Consider the following 22015-nt stretch of genomic DNA (forward strand, 5'->3'; position numbering starts at 1 on the left):
TACTCGTCGTACTACTCGGTCGGTCGGAAGTTTTTGCCACACCGGAAATGAATCTTTTTGTGTTGGATCCAAAACAAACCCCCCACCCCTACCCCTACACCTGGTCTGTGCACCCTCCCACAGAGCCCTCTCTCTGGGGAAATGTAATTATAAAAGACTGTCAAGTGGGAAAAGAATTTAAATCGTTTAAAAAGTAGTTTTTGAAGAGATCTGCAGGACGCACCGTTTGCACTACCGGCTTGTAACTTACACAAATTATACTTCATTATGTCTACTATGACGACAAATACTAAATTGATAATTTTTGTACTAAATTGTAAGAAAATAATAATTCTTTAGAAATGTCCCCGAACAAAACAAATGTAATATGTAGGAGATTGTCATGTTTAGAAAGCTCTGCAGGGCGCACCGTTCGTACTAAAAACTTGCAACTTACACAAATTATGTTCAGTATGTCTACTATGACGACAATAATAATAAATTGTTTAATTTTTATACCAGAATATAAAAAAAATTAAATTAAAACTACGTTATAAAACACCTTCTGATGACAAACGCAAAAACAATGTAAAATAGGACTCTACTGACGAGCAAACTCGATTTGAAGACAAAAAAGGACTCTACTGACGAGCAAACACGATTGAAAGTGAAAAAAGGACTCTACTGACAAGCAAACACGATTTAAATGGACAAAGGGACTCTACTGACGAGCAAACACGAATTAAAAATGTAAAAAGACTCTACTGACAAGAAAACACGATTTAAAAGGACAAAGGGACTCTACTGACGAGCAAACACGATTTAAAAATGTAAAAAGACTATCGGACGACAAAAACACGATTAAAAGGACAAAAGGGACTCTACTGACGAGCAAACACGATTTGAAAGGACAAAGGAAATTTACTGATGAGCAAAGAGATTTAAAAGGACAAAGGACTCTACTGACGAGCAAGCTCGATTTGAAGACAAAAAAAGGACTCTATGACGAGCAAACACGATTTAAAAGGACAAAGGACTCTACTGACGAGCAAACACGATTTAAAAGGACAAAGGGATTCTACTGACGAGACAAGCACTATTTAAAAGTACAAAGGGACTCTACTGACGAGCAATCATTATTGAAAGAAAAAAAAGAACACCACTGATCAGAAAAATAAATTTTAATTTATAAATAATCTTGTGATGAAAAAGCAAATAATTTAAAAACAACTCTACTAAATTCAATGTCAATCTATTTAAGAAAGATTTACAAGAAAGGGACACAACTGACATTAATTATAAGGAGTTTGCGGATAGCAAATATTAAAGTAATAATGAAAATTATGAAAAAACCATGACAAAAATGTTTAAAAAAATATTCTACACCAAATACACATTTCATTCCCCTTCTGCTCATCAGTATCGATAAAAATGTCCATTAACATCACTAATTACTAAAACTGGACGTCACAGAGAGAATTTTTGACGCCCAAATTAAAAGCGGCAATTTAAAATAACTGGCGTCGATTAAAAATACATTGTCATTAGTTAAAATAAAAAACATGAAACGATTTTAAATCGCTGCATCGATATAGGTCTTTATGGGAAAATTAGTAACGCCATCTATACGCGAGAGAAAATAACATGTGATTTAATTATTATTTGTAACCAATTTGAGTGGAATATTAGGCAAACTTGTTCGAAAATAACCAGTCTGAGGTTTTGATGTCACACAGTGTTTTGTAAATTAGCCAGAGAAGTAAACTTAAAAAATTGAATGCCAAAAATGCTGTTTGTACGCAACCCTGTAGGCTTAGCAAACCTGTATATACGATATTTGAATTCAGCCCTTCAAGACCTTTCATTTGATACCCCACATGCCTATATTTGAAGTAAAACTTCTTAACTCATGTTTGACCTGGATTTCTGCAACCCAATGGTCTACTTTTGTTACATCTCTTATAACTTTTTATTGTAAGTCTTGTAACTTTTGAACCGTTTGACGGAGATGAATAGAATATTCGACAAATATGTGCTAAATTAAATTATGTATAATATTGTATAGTATAGAAACATTACAGCAAGTTAGTATACACTAAAATTAGAAAACAATGGCTTCAGAATTGAAATAAATAGTTTGTACGCAACCCTATTAGTTTATTTGTGACGTTACTATGAATTTGTGTTATGCTCGCCGAGACCTTTCATTTGATACCCCACATGCCTATATTTGATTTTACAAAGTTTTGACCCACTGTTCCGCAACCCATTGGTCAACCTTATATTAAATGTCTTGTAACTTTTGAACCGTTTGTCCGAGATTAATGGAACATTCGGTGAAATTTTGCAAAATTAGAATATATGTATTGTGGTCAAATGTGGGAATACTCTACAGCAACTCGGTACGTTTAAAATTTAAAAAACCTATATTAAAAATTGAATAAATGCCGTGGATGCAAACCTATTGACTTATCGTGTCTTTTACTACAGTATTTGGATAGTGCTCGTCGAGACCTTTCATTTGATACCCAACATGCCTACATTTGAAGTAAAACTGTTTAACTCATATTTAACCAGCTGTACTATATGTAGTATACAAGTCACTATAATAAGTTGCTAATTTTCGACAGCGTTTTTATACCATAAATATTCAAGGTACGGAAGTACGGCCAAAGAAAAGTTTGTACAGAATTTTATTAGCTACTGATCACCCGAAGACCATTTAGAGGTTACATTACTAGTTTAGAAGTTACGAGTCAAAAACTATGAACGTATACATGCGATTATTAATAAAGTGTAAAGAAAAAATGATTTTTTGAAGAAAAAACGTGAAAATAGCCCGAGATAAGTACATTCTAATGGACATCTTCAAGTAACTATGTACGATGAAGTGTTTATAAAGTGACTGTTTGGGAGCAATTTTTCGATTTTGACCAAAAACTATAAAACATAGTTTTTTGTTTGTTGTTTTTATTGAAATTTATTTTGCTCGTCAGTAGAGTCCTTTTTGTTATTCAAGTGAACGTTTAATTTTTTTGTCTGTATTTAAGTTTGTTCGTCAGTAGAGTCCCATTGTGTATTTAAGTTTATCATCTCTTATTTTAATTTGATCGTCAGTAGAGTCCTTTCGGTCTTAAGACAATATTTAGCTGTGCTTGTCTCTGATTCATTTTGCTCGTCAGTAGAGTCCCTTTTCGCAGTTTTTTCTCTGTTTTAGTTAACTGGTCAATAGAGTCCCTTTTATTTCTTGTTTACAATTTGCTCGTCAGTAGAGTCCGGTTTTATCCTTTGTTTTCGATTTGCTTGTCAGTAGAGTTCCTTTTTATCCCTAGTTTTAATTTGCTCGTCAGTAGAGTTCCTTTTTGCAGTTTTTTCTGTGGTTTGATTTAACTGGTGAATAGAGTCCTTTTTCATCTCTTGTTTGAATTTACTCGTTAGTAGAGTCCCTTTTTGTCTCTATTTCCAATTTGATCGTCAGTAGAGTTCCTTTTCATCTCTTGTTTTATTTGCCCCTTTTATTTTATCTTCTTTACATTTTGGTGGTCAGAAGAGTTCCTTTGTTGTCTCTTATTTGCAGTTTGCTTATCAGTAAATTTTTTTCTTGTTTCTTGTTTCAGTTTGCTCCTCAGTAGAGTCTCTATTTTTTATTGGTTTCTGGTTATTTATAGTTTGCTCGTCTGTAGAGTCCCTACTTGCTGTTACTAGAGTCAGTTTTTTCTACAGTTTTAATTTGTTCGTCAGTAGAGTCCTTTTCCTCAATCTAGACGCTCGTCGCTGCACTTGATCAATATAGTCCCTCTATACCCTCCCCCCACCACTTCTCTCGATACATTATATGGGCCTATTATTAACAGCGGAAATTTCGATGCGTTCATTTCGATCCACTTGAGACTCGACTCGATAGAGGGAAGCACTTGAAAACACAGGCTAATGACTAATGACTAATGACTAATGACCGATGATGAGTCAGTTAGTACGTCAGTCTAGTATTACGAGAACTCTACTGACGAGAAAAAGAGAATTTGTCGTGTGATACTAAAGGGACTCTACTGACAAGCAATTCAAAACGAGAGATAAAAAGAAACTTTACGAAAAAATTGAAACAAGAAAAAAAAGAGACTCTACTAACAAGCAAATTAAAAATGAGACAAACAAATAAAAAGGGACTTGTTTTGACTGTTCTCTCACATTTTAGATCAATTCTAACTATTTTGGAAAATTTTAAACAATTTTTGGTGATGTTGAATAATGAACATAATGTTTGTACGGAACCCTGTAAGTGCATCAAGACTGTCTATGTCATATGTTAGTTCAGCTCTTTGAGACCTTTCATTTGATACCTCACATGCTTATATTTAAAGTAAAACTATTTACAGCTGTACTATTTACAGTTCTGCAACCCATTGGTCGACTTTAGTTACATCTCTCATAACTTTTGAACCGTTCGTCCAAAGTTATTGGGATATTCGATGAAGTTATGCTGAAAGACGTTATTTTCAACATTATGCAAACATTGATATCAGATATTACACAAATGACTTATATTGAACCATATTGTCTCGTTGTGATTGTTACGATATGATATTTGGATAGTGCTCGTCGAGACCTTTCATTTGATACCCCGCATGCCTATATTTGAAGTAAAATGTTTTAACTCATGTTTGATCTCGAGTTCAGCAACCCAATGGTCTACTTTTGTTACATATCTTATAACTTTCAAACCGTTGGTCCAAATTGAATGCAGTATTATACGAATATGTTTGGAATTAAATAAATTGAAACTTTACTTAAATACCCAAATATTTGAAGCAAAACGTTTTAACTCATGTTTGATCTCGAGTTAAGCAACCCAATGGTCTACTTTTGTTACATCTCTTATAACTTTTGAACCGTTCGTCCGAAGTGAATGAAATATTGGGCAAATTTGTTCTAAATTAAATTATGTATACCATCTTCTAATATGTAAGAACCCTAGAGCAACTCGGTATACTTTAAATTACAAAAATTAACATTGGGAATTGAGTAAATGTACTGTACCGCATCTTATAGGGTTATTAAGTATGTTATTTTAATATATTTGTGTAGTGCTCGTCGAGACCTTTCATTTGATACCCCACATACCTATATTTGAAGTAAAACATCTTAATTCATATTTGATCTCGAGTTCAGCAACCCAATGGTCTACTTTTGTTACATCTCTTATAACTTTTGAACCGTTCGTCCGAAGTGAATGAAATATTGGGCAAATTTGTTCTAAATTAAATTATGTATACCATCTTCTAATATGTAAGAACCCTAGAGCAACTCGGTATACTTTAAATTACAAAAATTAACATTGGGAATTGAGTAAATGTACTGTACCGCATCTTATAGGGTTATTAAGTATGTTATATTTAATATATTTGTGTAGTGCTCGTCGAGACCTTTCATTTGATACCCCACATACCTATATTTGAAGTAAAACATCTTAATTCATATTTGATCTCGAGTTCAGCAACCCAATGGTCTACTTTTGTTACATCTCTTGTAAATTTTGAACCGTTCGTCCAAAGTACATGAAATATTCGACAAATTTGTTCTAAATTAAAATATGTATAACATCTTCTAATATATAAGAACTCTAGAGCAACTCGGTATACTTTAAAATAGCAAAAAATGACATTAGAAATTGTGCGTAACCCTATTAGTTTTCTTCGCTTTTTTTTAAATTTAAACCACGTCTTCTAAATTATCTCTTACATGTTTTGGATTTTTATTTCGCCCGTTTCGCTCGACTGCTCCACCGTCTCGCCACTCTACGGTAGAGTTCTTTATTATTTTCGCCTACAGTTCTACAGTTACAGACCTTAAGTGTTATGGGGAGCTATAATGCATGTTCTCGGGTTTCTTGAGCAAAACTATTTTTTTTATAATTAATAGCCGTGTGTAATTTGAGGAGAAAAACACAGAAGTGGGATAAATTTTAAATATATATATATATATATATATATATATATATATATTAAAATTTTGAAACAAAAAGCGACTCCGAATCTAAACAGGGACTTTACTGAAACTGAAAAAGAAATAAAAAAGGGACTCTACCGACAAGCAAACTGAAAAAAATGGAAAGGGACTCTACTGACGAGCAAATTAAAAATAAGACACACAAATAAAAAAGAGACACTACTGACGAGCAAACTGAAAAAGAAAATGAAAAGGGACTCTACTGACGAGCAAATTAAAAATAAGACACACGAATAAAAAAGGACTCTACTGACGAGCAAATTAAAATAAATCTAAAAAGGGTCTTTACAAAAACTGTAAAAGAAATAGAAAAGGGACTCTACTGACGAGCAAACAGAAAAAGAAAATGAAAAGCGACTCTACTGACAAGCAAATTAAAAATGAGACAAAAGGGACTATACTGACGAGCAAATTAAAAATGAGACAAAAGGGACTATACTGACGAGCAAATTAAAAATGAGACAAAAGGGACTCTACTGACGAGCAAATTAAAAATGAGACAAAAGGGATTCTACTGACAAGCAAATTAAAAATGAGACAGAGAAATGCAAAAGGACTCTACTGACGAGCAAATTAACTAACTAAATCTATATTTTTGCAAAAGGACTATATTGTCAAGCAATCTCAATATGATTTAAAAAGGAACTCTACTGACTAGCTAATTGAATATACGAATCGTGAATCGAATCTGGATTTTAGGAAAAGGACTCTACTGACTAGCAAATTGAGTATTTGAATCGTAAATCGAATCTGGATTTTAGGAAAAGGACTCTACTGACGAGCAAATTTAATATGTGAATCGCAAATGAAATCTGGATTTTAGGAAAAGGACTCTACTGACGAGCAAATTGAATATAAGTGCCAATAGGCACTTGGCCACCACTAGGGGTAGTAGTAATATATTATATAATCTACGAGGGATAATCTTAATTAGTCGCATTTGACAATTAATCAATATAACAGTACGCTATGGTTAATCCGTATTGTTTGCATTGTTAGCATTTAGAATTATTAATGGATGTAGCCGTTGTGCGATTCACTAAGAGTTCCAAAATACATATAAAATTGTACTATATATTTTCTATTATATTACTATTTTTTTTAAATAGCTAAAAGTAGTTGAAACTAGTATTTATAGTATTTACTGTTGTCATATGTTTTCTCGTTATTTTCATCGGCATGAATTACAAAGAAGCCCCACCGAACGCTTTGACAACTGTCGACATCTCTCGACGGAAACAGGAAATTAAATAAACGTACGAGAGAGTGAGGAGAGAGCAGAATATATATATATATATATATATATATATATATATATATATCGACATTGTTTGTCAATGACATTACGTACAAACCATTCATTCCATTTTTTAGCCTATTTTTTGCAATTTTAGAGTATACTAACTTGCTGGAAGGTTTCTGCACTAGACAAAATTATAATCAATCAATTTTCGCACAAATTTGTCGAATATTTCATTTACTTCGGACCAACGGTTCAAAAGTTATAAGAGATGTAACAAAAGTTGACCAATGGGTTGCAGGATTATAAACAGTACAAGGTAATGAAGTTTTACTTCAAATATAAGCATGTGGGGTATCAAATGAAAGGTCTCGACGAGCACTATCCAAATAAATTAAATATAACATACTTAATAACCCTATAGAATGCGGTACAGTACATTTACTCAATTCCCAATGTTCATTTTTGTCATTTAAAGTATACCGAGTTGCTCTAGGGTTCTTACATATTAGACGATGTTATACATAATTTAATTTAGAACAAATTTGCCAAATATTTCATTTACTTCGGACAAACGGTTCAAAAGTTACAAGCGATTTAATAAGAAGTAAACCAATGGGTTGCAGAACACGAGGTCAAATATGAGTTAAGAAGTTTTTCTTCAGATATAGACATGTGGGGTATCAAATGAAAGGTCTCGACGAACACTATCTAAAAATTATACTTAAACACTCTACAAATCTACAGGGTTCCGTACACAATATTTGATTCCTAAAACAATGTTTTGCAATTTTAAGTATACCAAGTTGCTGTAGGGTGAAAATGCACTAGTAGATATTATAGAGCAATTAATTTAGAACAAATTTGCCGAATATTTCGTATACGTCGGACGAACGGTTCAAAAGTTATAAGAGATGTAACAAAAGTAGACCATTGGGTTGCTGAATTCGAGATCAAACACAAGTTCAGAAGTTTTACTTCAAATATAGGCATGTGGGGTATCAAATGAAAGGTCTCGACGAGCACTATCCAAATATATTAAATATAACATACTTAATAACCCTATAGGATGCAGTACAGTACATTTACTTAATTCCTAATGTTCATTTTTGTCATTTAAAGTATACCGAGTTGCTCTAGGGTCTTGCATATTAGAAGATATTATACATAATTTAATTTAGAACAAATTTGCCAAATATTCATTTACTTCGGACGAACGGTTCAAAAGTTACAAGCGATTTAATAAAAAGTAAACCAATGGGTTGCAGAAAACGGGGTCAAATATGACTTAAGAAGTTTTACTTCAAATATAGGTATGTGGGGTATCAAATGAAAGGTCTCGACAAGCACTATACAAATATCTTAGTATTATACCCAATAAATCAATATACACAGACACCTAGTATACTTGAATTTTCACATGTACTTTTGCCATTTAATATATTATAATTTTCTGTAACAATTTGGTTTCATAAGTAAAGTTCTAGATTTTTTCATTCTAAACAAATTCATAGAATACTGCATTCAATTTGGACCAACGGTTCAAAAGTTATAAGAGATGTAACGAAAGTAAACCAATGGGTTGCAGTGACTGTAAATAGTACATCATTTTTAAAGTTTTACTTCAAATATAGGCATGTGGGGTATCAAATGAAAGGTCTCGACGAGCTGAACTCAAATATGATATAGACAGACTTGGTGCACTTACAGGGTTCCGTACAAACTTTGTTTTCATTATTCAGCATCAGCAAAAATTGTTCAAAATTGTCCAAAATAGTTAGAAATTGGAAAAAAACGTCGTAACAAGTCTAAAATAGCTTACAGGGATATGGAATAGTCCAAAATATTTAGAAAAAATTGGCTAAAAAAGCGTGAAATGGTCAAAAATCAACAAAAATTAAACAGTCAAAAAATCAAAAACAATTCCAAAACATTTTTCCATCCCCACATTATCACAAAAAAACCTTTAACAGCCCCCCCTTTTTGTTAAACCTTGCGTAACGCATCTCTACACCTCTCCACACCTAACCCTCAGCCTCTCCTCCTGTCCTGAATTATTTCTATCAATGTTTCGGTGCTGATAAGCGAGAAACGGTTTTGCTCCAATACATTTCGACCCTCACCCTACCCTTCGCTCGATTTTTACCTACAATGGGTGGAGAACGCTCCACCGGAAAAATATAAGAGAACATATGGGAATGTGTGTGTGTGTGTGTTTTTTTTCAATTTTTTGGAGGTATGTGGAAAACTATTAGAGATAGAGCAAAAGTGTTTTCGGGTAATTTGTTGAGGATTAAATTATCTGTATTTTTAGGTTATAAAAAGTGTGGGTTAATTTGGAAATTGACCACGAAAATTGTGGTTAAATGTGGTAAATGCAGTAAAGTTGTATGGTGTGCTAACGTATATTTGTTTAGTATTTATTACATAACTTTTGAATTATCTAATTTATCTTAAAACAAAATTATCTATATTTTGGGTAAAATAAAATATGGGTACTTATGTAAATTAACCGCGAAAATTGTGGTCAAACTGTGGTATGTATATAAGGATTTTTAAAGTTTGGAACAAAATTTTGCAAAAAATAATCTTGAAAGTGACGGTTTAATTTATTATATTAGTTGCAACGAGTGCAAATTTTTGTTCGTGAATTTTGTTCTAGATATTTTAAAGATAACAATAGTGTTATATACTGTTAGAAAGCTAATAAAATTATCTAAAAATCTGTATATAACGTTTCAAAACTTTACGAACAAAATTATTTTAGAAAAATCATTGAAATTCAAACTTCAGTATTTAGTTATTAGACATTGGTGGACTTTATAGTCGCATTTTTCTACATTTACGTTTATATTGCTAAAATTTGTCCTACAACAAATACATTATTATATATCGTTAAAAAGCTAATAAAATTATCTACAAATCTGTATATAACGTTTCAAAAGTTTACGAACAAAATTATTTTAGAAAAATCATTGAAATTCAAACTTCAGTATCTAGTTATTAAACATTGGTGAACTTTATAGGTCGCATTTTTCTACATTTACGTTTAAATTTGTTCTATAACAAATATATTATTATATATCATTAAAAAGCTAATAAAATTATCTAAAATCTGTATATAACGTTTCAAAACTATACGAACAAAATTATTTTAGAAAAATCATTGAAATTCAAACTTCAGTATCAAGTTATTAGACATTGGTGGACTTTATAGGTCACATTTTTCTACATTTAAGTTTAAAATTTGTTTTACAAAACATATTATTATATATCGTTAAAAAGCTAATAAAATTATCTACAAATCTGTGTACAACGTTTCAAAACTTTACGAACAAAATTATTTTAGAAAAATCATTGAAATTCAAACTTCAGTATCTAGTTATTAGACATTGGTGAACTTTATAGGTCGCATTTTTCTACATTTACGTTTAAATTTGTTCTATAACAAATATATTATTATATATCGTTAAAAAGCTAATAAAATTATCTAAAAATCTGTATATAACGTTTCAAAACTATACGAACAAAATTATTTTAGAAAAATCATTGAAATTCAAACTTCAGTATCAAGTTATTAGACATTGGTGGACTTTATAGGTCACATTTTTCTACATTTAAGTTTAAAATTTGTTTTACAAAACATATTATTATATATCGTTAAAAAGCTAATAAAATTATCTACAAATCTGTGTACAACGTTTCAAAACTTTACGAACAAAATTATTTTAGAAAAATCATTGAAATTCAAACTTCAGTATCTAGTTATTAGACATTGGTGAACTTTATAGGTCGCATTTTTCTACATTTACGTTTAAATTTGTTCTATAACAAATATATTATTATATATCGTTAAAAAGCTAATAAAATTATCTAAAAATCTGTATATAACGTTTCAAAACTTTACGAACAAAATTATTTTAGAAAAATCATTGAAATTCAAACTTCAGTATCTAGTTATTAGACATTGGTAAACTTTATAGGTCGCATTTTTCTACATTTACGTTTAAATTTGTTCTATAACAAATATATTATTATATATCGTTAAAAAGCTAATAAAATTATCTAAAAATCTGTATATAACGTTTCAAAACTTTACGAACAAAATTATTTAAGAAAAATCGGTAAAATCAAACTTCAGTATCTAGTTATTAAACATTGGTGGACTTTGGCTAAAATTTGTTTTACAACTTATATATTATTATATATCGTTAGAAAGCTAATAAAATTATCTGCAAGTCTATAGTATATAACAAGTCTATGATATACAATATATCTACAAGTCTATAATATAACAATTTAGCTCGTTTCAAACAAAATTTTGTACAAAATTTTTCAAACTTTGATATCAAAATAACTTGATAATTTTTCTTCTCATTGTAGTTGAAAGTCGAAATTGACGATTTGTCACTATTTGTATCTATAACTTGTAAATTATTTATTTTATTTAAAAACAATTTAAGACAAAATCAAAGATAAATGAATTATCAACGTTTTTTGCTAAGATAATATGTGGGTAATTATTTATTAACCACTATATTGTGGTTGAAAATAAGTATGTTAATAATCGTGTTTAAATACATTTGTAAGAGGTGGTACATTTTCGTCACTTTTTGGTACATAACTTTAAAAGTATCTTATATAGCACAAAGGTATCTTTAGCCAAAATAAAGATAATTGAAATATCTATATTTTTGTCTAAGATATTATGTGGGTAACGTTATTTTTTAACCACAAAAATGCGTTTAAATACTGACATTAAATAATACTTATGTAACGTTCGACGTGATACTTTTCATATTTTAGCATATAACTCGCAAATTATATCTAAAAACCATCTTTGGCAAGATTAAAGATAATTAAATTATCTATATTTCTATCTAATATTGTTTATATACTTGTAGAACCATTTACCTAAGGAAAACGCGTTTGAATATCGTTTCATACTAAAAAAAAGTCGATATGCTCAATAATACACTTTAGCTCCAATTTTTATTTATTATAAGATTAAATTTATTAATTTTAATATTAAAAATTAATTTTACGTTGACATCATATAAGACAAAATTAAAGATAATTTAATTATCTTTTACCGCGTCTAATACTGTTTTAAGATAAAATAAATAATTTAAGATTTAATAAAAAAATACTATTATATATTATTATAAGTAAAGAGATTTTATAAAAAGCTGAATTAAAACAGAAAAAATAGCAAAAAATAAATTCTGACTAACGTCGACTTATTAAAACATTTCCATAGAAAATTAGCGAGTTCTGAAAGCTCGTTAATAATACTTTGCACAAGAATTTATAGCTGTAAAAGCTATAAAAGCTATAAAGCTGTAGGAGACAGGTGTGATGGTAAAGAATATTTTGGTATTTTTGAAAATGATTTTTGGGTTAATGGTGAGAGATAGGGGTATATTGTGTTAGAGGAATTTGTAGATAATTTGATTATCTTTAATCTTCCTGAAAATTATTTTTAGATAACTTAGATAATTTTGGCGTTATGGCCAAAATTGCACCAAAATGTTCCGTTGCGCTTGTAGTATGTTTCAGTATAAAATAATATTCAAACGCGATTTTCTTAGATAAATTGTTCTACATGTATATAAACTGTATTAGATAAAAATGTAGATAATTTTGTTACCTTTTTAAGAGTTATCTCCAAAATTGTACCAAAATGTTTCATTGAGCTTTAGGTCTATCTTAGAATAAACTGATATTTAACCAACAAAACTACTAATATAAAACGACACTTAATTTTGATACCAAAGTTTGAATTTTTTTGTGAATAATTTTGTGCCAAACGTACTAAATTGCTATATACAGAATTGTAGATAATTTTATTAGCTTTCTAACGATATATAACAATATATTTATTGTAGAACAAATTTTAGCAATATAAACGTAAATGTAGAAAAATGTGACCTATAAAGTCCACAAAAGGCTGATAAGTATATACTGAAGTTTGAATTTCAATGATTTTTCTAAAAAAAATTTGTTCGTAAAGTTTTGAAACGTTATATACAGATTTGTAGATAATTTTATTAGCTTGCTAACAGCATATAACACTATTGTTATATTTAAAATATCTAGAACAAAATGCACGTGCAAATAAAAATTTACACTCGTTGCAACTAATATCATAAATTAACCAGTCAATTTTAAGATTATTTTTTGCAAAATTTTTGTTCCAAACTTCAAAAATCCTTATATATATATATATATATATATATATATATAAGAATTTTTGAAGTTTGGAACAAAAATTTTTTATATATATATATATATATATATATATATGTATGTATAAAGTTTTCTCCAAAGGTTTACTTTGCAATCAATCATCTCAAAACAAACACAACAACCGCATACGAAATTTCAATGCGGTGGAGACGCCGCGTAGAAATGCAAATATTTAGAAATTTATTACAAACACACACCACACAGGATATGAGATACTGTACAAATATACAAAATATAATGTGGTGAAGTAAAAAGAGATTTGTGAATTTAAAAAATCATTGAAGATTGTAAATAATCATAAATATAAATATAAAACTGTGAAAGTTTTATAAATAAAAATATAATATTACAAAAGTTATATAAAAAAAGTCTGACGAGGAAACGGAATGTATAAAATTGTGATTGTATTACCAAGGAAATAACTACTAGATTTTCAGAACACGATTTAATCAATTTTACTTTAGTTTATGTCTCAGAAACATCTCATACAATAATCACACAAATTAAATTAATAAACTAATTAAATGTCTATAAGTTATTTTATTTATATCGTGTCATACGATTCAGAACGATTTGAAACTTGAAATAAATTTTACTTGAGTTTATGTCTCAGAAACATCTCATATAATAATCACACAAATTAAATGAATTAATTAATTAAATGTCTATAAGTTATTTTATTTACAACGTGTCATACGATTCAGAACGACTTGAAACATCAAAAAAACTAAATTAAAATTAAATTTTTAACAAGTTCTATGCATTTACTACACGTTCCATCTAGTGGTGCACTGTAAACCCTCCCTTTAGCATTTATACAAACCCAAGTGCACAACTTGTATTAACTTGAGTTCTAGTGCTTGTACTAGTACAATTTATATTAGAGCACACAAAATTTGGTTTTTCGAAACAAAGTTATTAAGAATGCACTTGTGAGGTGTTAAGAAAATTTGTAGCTAGTTTCTTAAGCTACAAATTGGCTAAAGACAGTTCTCAGCTAGCATAGCTAATTTAAAAGTTACAGGAAAAACAATAAATGTGTGTCATAATTCTGGTACTGACAAAAATTTAGCGAAAGGACTGAAAAAGTGAATTTGCAAATAAATTATCTAACACATCCAAATACAGTGTTAGATGAAGTTAAAGACAATACTATAAACTATAATTTTGCTGAAGGTTGCTCTTGGTTAGCTTATTTAGTTTCAAAGTTACAGCTATAAAACTGTAGAAATGTCTAAGTATTAGTACTACCAAAATATACGTGAATGGCTTGAGAATTTTGCATTTACCAGATAATTATTAAAGTCGACTTAGCGTTGTATGAAAACACCTTGTAGCTAGTTTTTTGAGCTACAAATTAGCTAAAGATAGTTCTTAGTTAGCATAATTAGTTTGGAAGTTATAGCACAGAAAGTAAGAAAATGTCTTGATACTAGCACTACCAAAAGTTTAGTAGGTGCACTGAAAATTGGGGTTTTGTACAATAAATATTACAAATTTTGCAAAATTGTTTTAGACAGAGTTATAGCTACTTCTCTTAGCTACAAATTAGCTAAAGATTGTTCTTAGTTAGCATAATTAGTTTTGAAGTTATAGCACAGAAAGTAAGCAAATGACTTGATACTTGTAGTGATGAAAGTTTAGTGGGTGCACTGAAAATTGGGGTTTTGTAAGATAAATACTACAAATTTTGCAAAATAGTTTTAGACAAAGTTATAGCTAGTTCTCTTAGCTACAAATTAGCTGAATCTAGTTTTTAGTTAACACAATTAGTTTAAAAGTTATAGCAAAAAAAGTAAACACAAGTCTGAGTGCCTGTACTAGCCAAAAACTTGTGTGCACTAAGAATCTCCATTTTGCAAGATAACTATTAAAGATATCTTAGTAAAATATTAGATAAATTTGTAGCTAGTTTTTTAGGCTACACATTAGCTATAGACTGCTTTTAGTTAGCATTATTATTTTGGATGTTATAGCTAAAATATTAAACACAAGTCCTAGTGATGTACTGGTAGAAAGTTTTCACGGGCTGTACAAAATTAGATTTACCAAGATAACTATAACAGATATTTCAGTATAGTGTTAGGCATAATTGTAGCTAATTCTTTAAGCTACAAATTAGCTAAAGATAGTTCTTAGCTAGCATAGCTAGTTTAGAGGTTATGGTTGAAAATGTAAAAATGTGTTCTTGTGCTTGTACTAGTACAATTTATATTAGAGCACACAAAATTTGGTTTTTCGACGTACAGTTATTAAGGATGACTCTATGAGGTGTTAAGAAAATTTGTAGCTAGTTTCTTAAGCTACAAATTGGCTAAAGACAGTTCTTAGCTAGCATAGCTAGTTTAGAAGTTATATTGAAAAACGTAAAACAATACTCTAGTTTTAATATCGTTGATTTGTAGGTACACTTCTTTAGATTTTTGCCAAAATTTTGCAAAATATGCAAGATGTCTCTAATATTTTTAGATATTTGTATAAACAAATACTTCATCTTTATTTTATCCCAACACACAAATTCAAAATTGTTTATATTTCAAAAGATATAATAAAATTAATATTTAAAATATAAAGGAAGTTATGGTAGAAAACGTAAAACTATGTTCTAGTTCTAGTACCAATGATTTGTCGGTACACATTTTAGGATTTTTGCCAAAATTTTGCAAAATATGTTAGACACCTCGAATTTTTTTTAGATATTTGTATAAACAAATACTTCAACTTTATTTTATCCCAACACACTAATTATTAATTCTTTATATTTTAAAAGTTATAACAAACTAAATATGTATAATACAAAATCAATTTCTTTAAACAAGCATTGGTGCACCCTTGTGCAAGTTGGTTTGAATCTTGGATAAGAACTGTTGGATCGACGCTCCAACAGATGGGCGTAGTATAAAATAAGGTTGAATCTATTATATATATATAATAATTATAATTTATTTATATATATATATATATATATATATATATATAAATTAAATATAAAACTGACCTTTAACTGATGCTGGGGCATCCTCATGTCCCTTTGCCTACTGTTTGTTCCAGCGGGAGTCCTATCAGTCTCCGATTCAATTGCCTCCATACAACTTTCAGCCTCCGATAACCATGCTAAGAACTTTTCCAGAGATCTAGATAAAAAAAATTAATATAAATATATATATATATATATATATATACAAAGAGTTTTCATATTATTTAAGAAAATATAGAAAAATCAAGTTGTGCAAAGTTTAACCATTTTTTCTAGACAAATTTGTTCTAAGACTTTTAAATCGTTATATACAGTTTTGTAGATAATTTAATTAGCTTTCTAATGATATATAATAATGTATATATGTTGAAGTAAATAGTTTGAAATTCTTAGAACACACATGAATTTTTTATTAGTACCAGCACTAGAGCTTATGTTTACCTTTATAGCTATAACTTCCAAACTAAAACTACTAACTAAAAACTATATTTTATTAATTTATAGCTTGAGAAACTAGCTATGATTCTGTCTTAGACTATACTAAGATAACTCGAATACTTATCTAGTAAAATCTAGATTTTCAATATGCTCTTTGAAATTTTGATAGTTCCAGCACTAGAACTTGTGTTTATTTTTATAGCTGTAACTTCTTAACTAATTGAGCTAGCTAAAAGCAGTCTATAGCTAATATATAGCTACAAAAACTAGCTATAACTTTGTCTAAAACTATTTTGCAGAATTTGTAATAGTTATGCCACAAAACCCAAATTTTCAGTCCGCCTACTAATCTTTTGTTAGTGCTAATAACAAGACGTTTTCTTACTTTTTGTGCTATAACTTCTAAACTAATTAAGATAAAAGCAGCCTATAGCTAAATTATAGCTACAAAAACTAGCTATAACTTTGTCTAAAACTATTTTGCAGAATTTGTAATAGTTATGCTACAAAACCCAAATTTTCAGTCCGCCTACTAATCTTTTGTTAGTGCTAATAACAAGACGTTATCTTACTTTTTGTGCTATAACTTATAAACTAATTAAGCTAAAAGCAGCCTATAGCTAAATTATAGCTACAAAAACTAGCTATAACTTTGTCTAAAACTATTTTGCAGAATTTGTAATAGTTATGCCACAAAATGCAAACTTTCAGTCCGCCTACTAATTTTTTGTTAGTGCTAATAACAAGACGTTTTCTTACTTTTTGTGCTATTACTTCTAAACTAATTAAGCTAACTAAAAACAGTCTTTAGCTAATTTGTAGCTTAAAGCACTAGCTATAAGTTTGTCTCATACTATATTAAGATGACTTCAATAGTTATTTGGCAAAAACAAAATTCTCGAGCCTTCCACTTATATTTTGGTAGTACTACTACATAGACATATCATTAGTTTTTTAGCTATAACTTTTAAACTAATTGATCTAACTAAAAACAGTCTTTAGCAAAATTATAGTTTGTAGTATTGCTTTGAACTTCATCTAACACTGTATTTGGATATCTTAAATAATTTACTTGAAAATTCACTTTTTCAGTCCCTCCAATAAATTTTTAGTAGTACCAGAACTTTGACAGGCATTTATTATTTTTGCCGTAACTTTTGAACTAGAAGTGATAACTAAGAACTATATTCAGCTAATTTGTAGCTTAAGAAACTAGCTACAAATTTTCTTAATACCTCACAAGGGCATCCTTAACACTTAAGCCTCCAAAAACCAAATTATGTGTGCTCTTAATAAAATTTTACAACATTTTGACATTTTCCAACTCAATTTATGACTCAATTATCACTCACCTGTCGAAGTTATGTAAAGAGTTAATTGCAGCATTGAGGACCCTTCCTCTGGCCACCACTGCTTGTGTCAAATTAGCATAACGTTGATTGACACATTCTGTCATCTTTTTTATACGTGAAGTGTCATCGTGCTGATAAACGGCTATTAATTTCTGTGTCAACTGATTGAAGAGTTCGATTTGATGTTTGTATTGATGTAACTCTGCATGATATGACTGGAAAAAGACAAAAAAAAATCAAATTTTTGCAAATATTTTGTGAAATATTAGTGTAAATAGGTATTGGGTTTAGCCAGTTTTTTGGGCTTAAAATTAGCTTTGATTTTATGTATATAAGTATATATGTGTTGGAACAAATTGTGGTTTAAAAAGGCTTTCAAAAATCTACCTTTTAAATTTTGATTTTAATTATACAGTGTGAAGATGACTGGAAAAAGACAAAAAAAAATCAAATTTTTGTAAATAACTCCCAAAATATTGGTGCGAATAAAAATTGTGTTTAGCCAGTTTGTTGGAGATAAAATTACCTTCGATTTGATGTATATAAGTATATATGTGTTAGAACAAATTGAGGTTTAAAAACGCTTTCAAAAATCTACTAACTAAATTAAATTTTAATTGCACAGTGTGAAGCACGCTTTAGCCTAAAGCAATAGCCACACTTGCGCTTTTGCTTATGAACGTTGTTTGGGGTTTTATATGGCGCCTGTTGAGTGTGGTGGAAGCTTTAGGGTTGTAAAGCGTGTTTCACACTTGAACTTCAGAAATTTTGCAGCAAATTTATAGTTTTTTTTAACAACTTTTAAAATTTTGTGATAGGTATTAAGTATGTTTAGCTAATATATAGCTAATTAAAATCTCGTAAATTTGAGCTAACATTTTTGTAAGTTTTACACGCATTCTTGTAAGTTTTACACACATTTTTGTAAGTTTTACACACATTTTTTTAAATAAAAATGCATTTAAAATGCCAAAAAAATATATATGATGAAGACATTTTTGTAGTTTTAGTTTTATATCTAGTAAAGTATTTATGCAAACTATAAGGTGTGTCTATTTAGTTTTAGTATACATTTTTGTAAGTTTTATAAATAATTTTTGATTGAATCTTGCTAACCAAATAGTATGTAAAGATACTTTTTTATAGTTTTTGTTTTATATTTTCTAAACTATTTATGCAAACTGTAAAGTGTGTTTAGCTAATTTGTAGCTTAATAAACCACCTTCATTTTATACAATTAATATTAATTGATATAAATAATATAGCAAAGTATTAATAATATAGCAATTGAAAATTATCAAAGCTTCAACTCAAATTATATAAAGTAGTTGCATTTTTAGGGTTTGTGTGCTATATTTTCTAAAATACTAGTAAAAACTAAAAACAGTTTTAAACTAATTTGTAGCTTAAAATACTAGCAAAAAGTTTGTCTAATATTGCACTAAGATATCTTTAATAGTTATCTTGCAAAATGTGGAGTCTTGATGCACTCATTAACTTTTTGCTAGTACTGGCAGTAGACTTGTGTTTAGTTTTTTAGCTATAACTGGTAAACTAATTAAACTAACTAAAAACTATCTTCAGCTAATTTGTAGCTTAAAAAATTAGCTAAAAATGTATCTAACATTGTACTGATATATCTTTAACAGTTATCTTGCAAAAACCAAATTCTTAAAGACCTGATTAACTTTGTTAGTACTTGTATTTGGGACTTGTGTTTAGTTTTTTAGCTATAACTTCTAATCTAATTATGATAACTGAAAGCATTATTTAGTTAATTTGTAGCTTAAAGAATTAGATGTAAGTTTTTCTAATACTATACTAAAATATCTTTTACAGTTGTCTTGGTAAATCTAATTTAGTACAGCCCTTAAAAACTTTTTAGCAGAACAACATTTGGATTTGTGTTTACTTTTATAGCTGTAACTTTTAAACTAATTGTGTTAGCTAAATACTGTCTTCAGCTATTTAAGATATACTATCTAATACTATACTAAGACATTTTTAACAGATTTCTTGCAAAATTTATATTTTTACTATCCTCATTAACTTTTTGCTGGTACTAGCATTTGGAATTGTGTTTACTGTTTTAGCTATAGCTTCCAAACTAATTAAGCTAACTAAAAACTATCTTTAGCTAATTCGTAGCTAGCTATAACATTTGCTAAAACTATCTCCCAAAATTTGTAATAATTATCTCACAAAACCCCAATTTTCAGTGCACCCACTGAACTTTCGTCACTAAAAGTATCAAGACATTTGCTTACTTTCTGGGCTATAACTTCCAAACTAATTATGCTAGCTCAGAACTATCTTTAGCTAATTTGTAGCTTAAGAAATTAGCTACAAATTTCACTAATACCTTACAAAGACATCCTTAACACTTAAGCCTCGAAAAACCAAATTTTGTGTGCTCCAACATGCATTTTACTAGCACAAGCCCTAGGACACATTTTGACGTTTTTTAACATAACCTCAAAAGTAACTATGCTAACGTAAAACTGTTTTTAGCTAATTTATAGCTTAAGAAACTAGCTATAAATTTTCCTAACACTGCACAGAGACATTCTTAATAAATGTCCTTTGAAAAACCATATTTTGTGTGCTCTAATATAAATTGTTCTAGTACAAGCTTAAGGACCCATTTTTACATTTTTTAACATAACCTCTAAACTGGGTATGCTAGCTAAAAACTATCTTTAGCTAATTTGTATCTAAAGAAACTAGCTACAAATTTTCCAAACACCAAACATAGACATCCTTAATACTTAAGCCTCGAAAAACCAAATTTTGTGTGCACCAAAACATATTTTACTAGTACAAGCCCCAGGACATTTTTTTACATTTTTTACCATAACTTCCAAACTAACTATGCTAACTAAAAACTATTTTCAGCTAATTTAGAGCTTAAAAAGCTAGCTACAAATTCCTGTAATACCTCACAAAGACATTGTTAACAACTATGCTTCCAAAAACCAAATTTTATGTGCCCTAGAACACATTTTGATATTTTTTACCATAACCTCTAAATTAGCTATAATAATTAGGATCTTTCTTTAGCTAATTTATAGCTTAAGGAAATAGCTACAAATTTGCCTAATACCTCACAAAGACATTCTTAACAACTATCCTTCGAAAAAACAAATTTTGTGTGCTCTAATATAAATTGTACTAGTACAAGCCTTCGGATACATTTTGACATTTTCTATCATAACCTCTAAACTACATGAGCTAACCAAAAACTGGCTTAAACTAATTTGTAGCTCAAAAAACTAGCTACAAATTTCTCCAATACCTCACAAGATCATCCTTAATAACTATGCTTGCAAAAATCAAATTATGTGTGCCCTTAATAACATCTTACTAGTACACGCAAAGGGACACACTTTGACATTTTCTCTGATAACCTCTAAACTAGCTATGCTAGCTCAAAACTGTCTTTAGCTAATTTGTAGCTTAAGGTATTAGCTACAAATTCCCCTAATACCTCACAAGGACATTTTTAACAACTATGCTTCCAAAAACCAAATTTTCTATCCCCCAACTCACCTTTTGCAAGCACTTGCACTAAGACACGTGCCCACTCTGTCAGCCATAACCTCAAAACTAGCCACGCTAACCAAAAACAATATTCAGCAAATTTCAAGCTTAAACCACCAGCTACAATATTGTCTAACACTACCCATCACTAAACATACTATTTGTCCTCCAAAACCGCCACTTATCACTAACGAGTTCTTACCACTAACTAACTCATCAACTTACCTTCTGTTC

General features: G+C 29.4%; 1 protein-coding gene across 1 annotated transcript in view; it reads right to left on the minus strand.

The window, feature by feature from the left end:
• The window catches only part of LOC113378400 (dystrophin-like), a 25550-nt gene extending 3578 nt beyond the window's left edge, over positions 1-21972 (minus strand). Inside the window, exons 1-3 of the mRNA XM_026618929.1 lie at positions 21791-21972; positions 18242-18456; positions 16473-16608 (exon numbers count right to left, since the gene is read on the minus strand). Coding sequence (XP_026474714.1) covers positions 16473-16608; positions 18242-18345 — 240 coding nt within the window. The 5' untranslated portion in view covers positions 18346-18456; positions 21791-21972. The remainder of the gene's footprint in view (positions 1-16472; positions 16609-18241; positions 18457-21790) is intronic.
• Between the last annotated feature and the right edge of the window lie 43 nt (positions 21973-22015).

Source organism: Ctenocephalides felis, unplaced genomic scaffold (genome assembly GCF_003426905.1).
Source record: "Ctenocephalides felis isolate EL2017-DRISC unplaced genomic scaffold, ASM342690v1 CF-g0.4_SCAFFOLD_01886, whole genome shotgun sequence".
Lineage (NCBI taxonomy): Eukaryota > Metazoa > Arthropoda > Insecta > Siphonaptera > Pulicidae > Ctenocephalides > Ctenocephalides felis.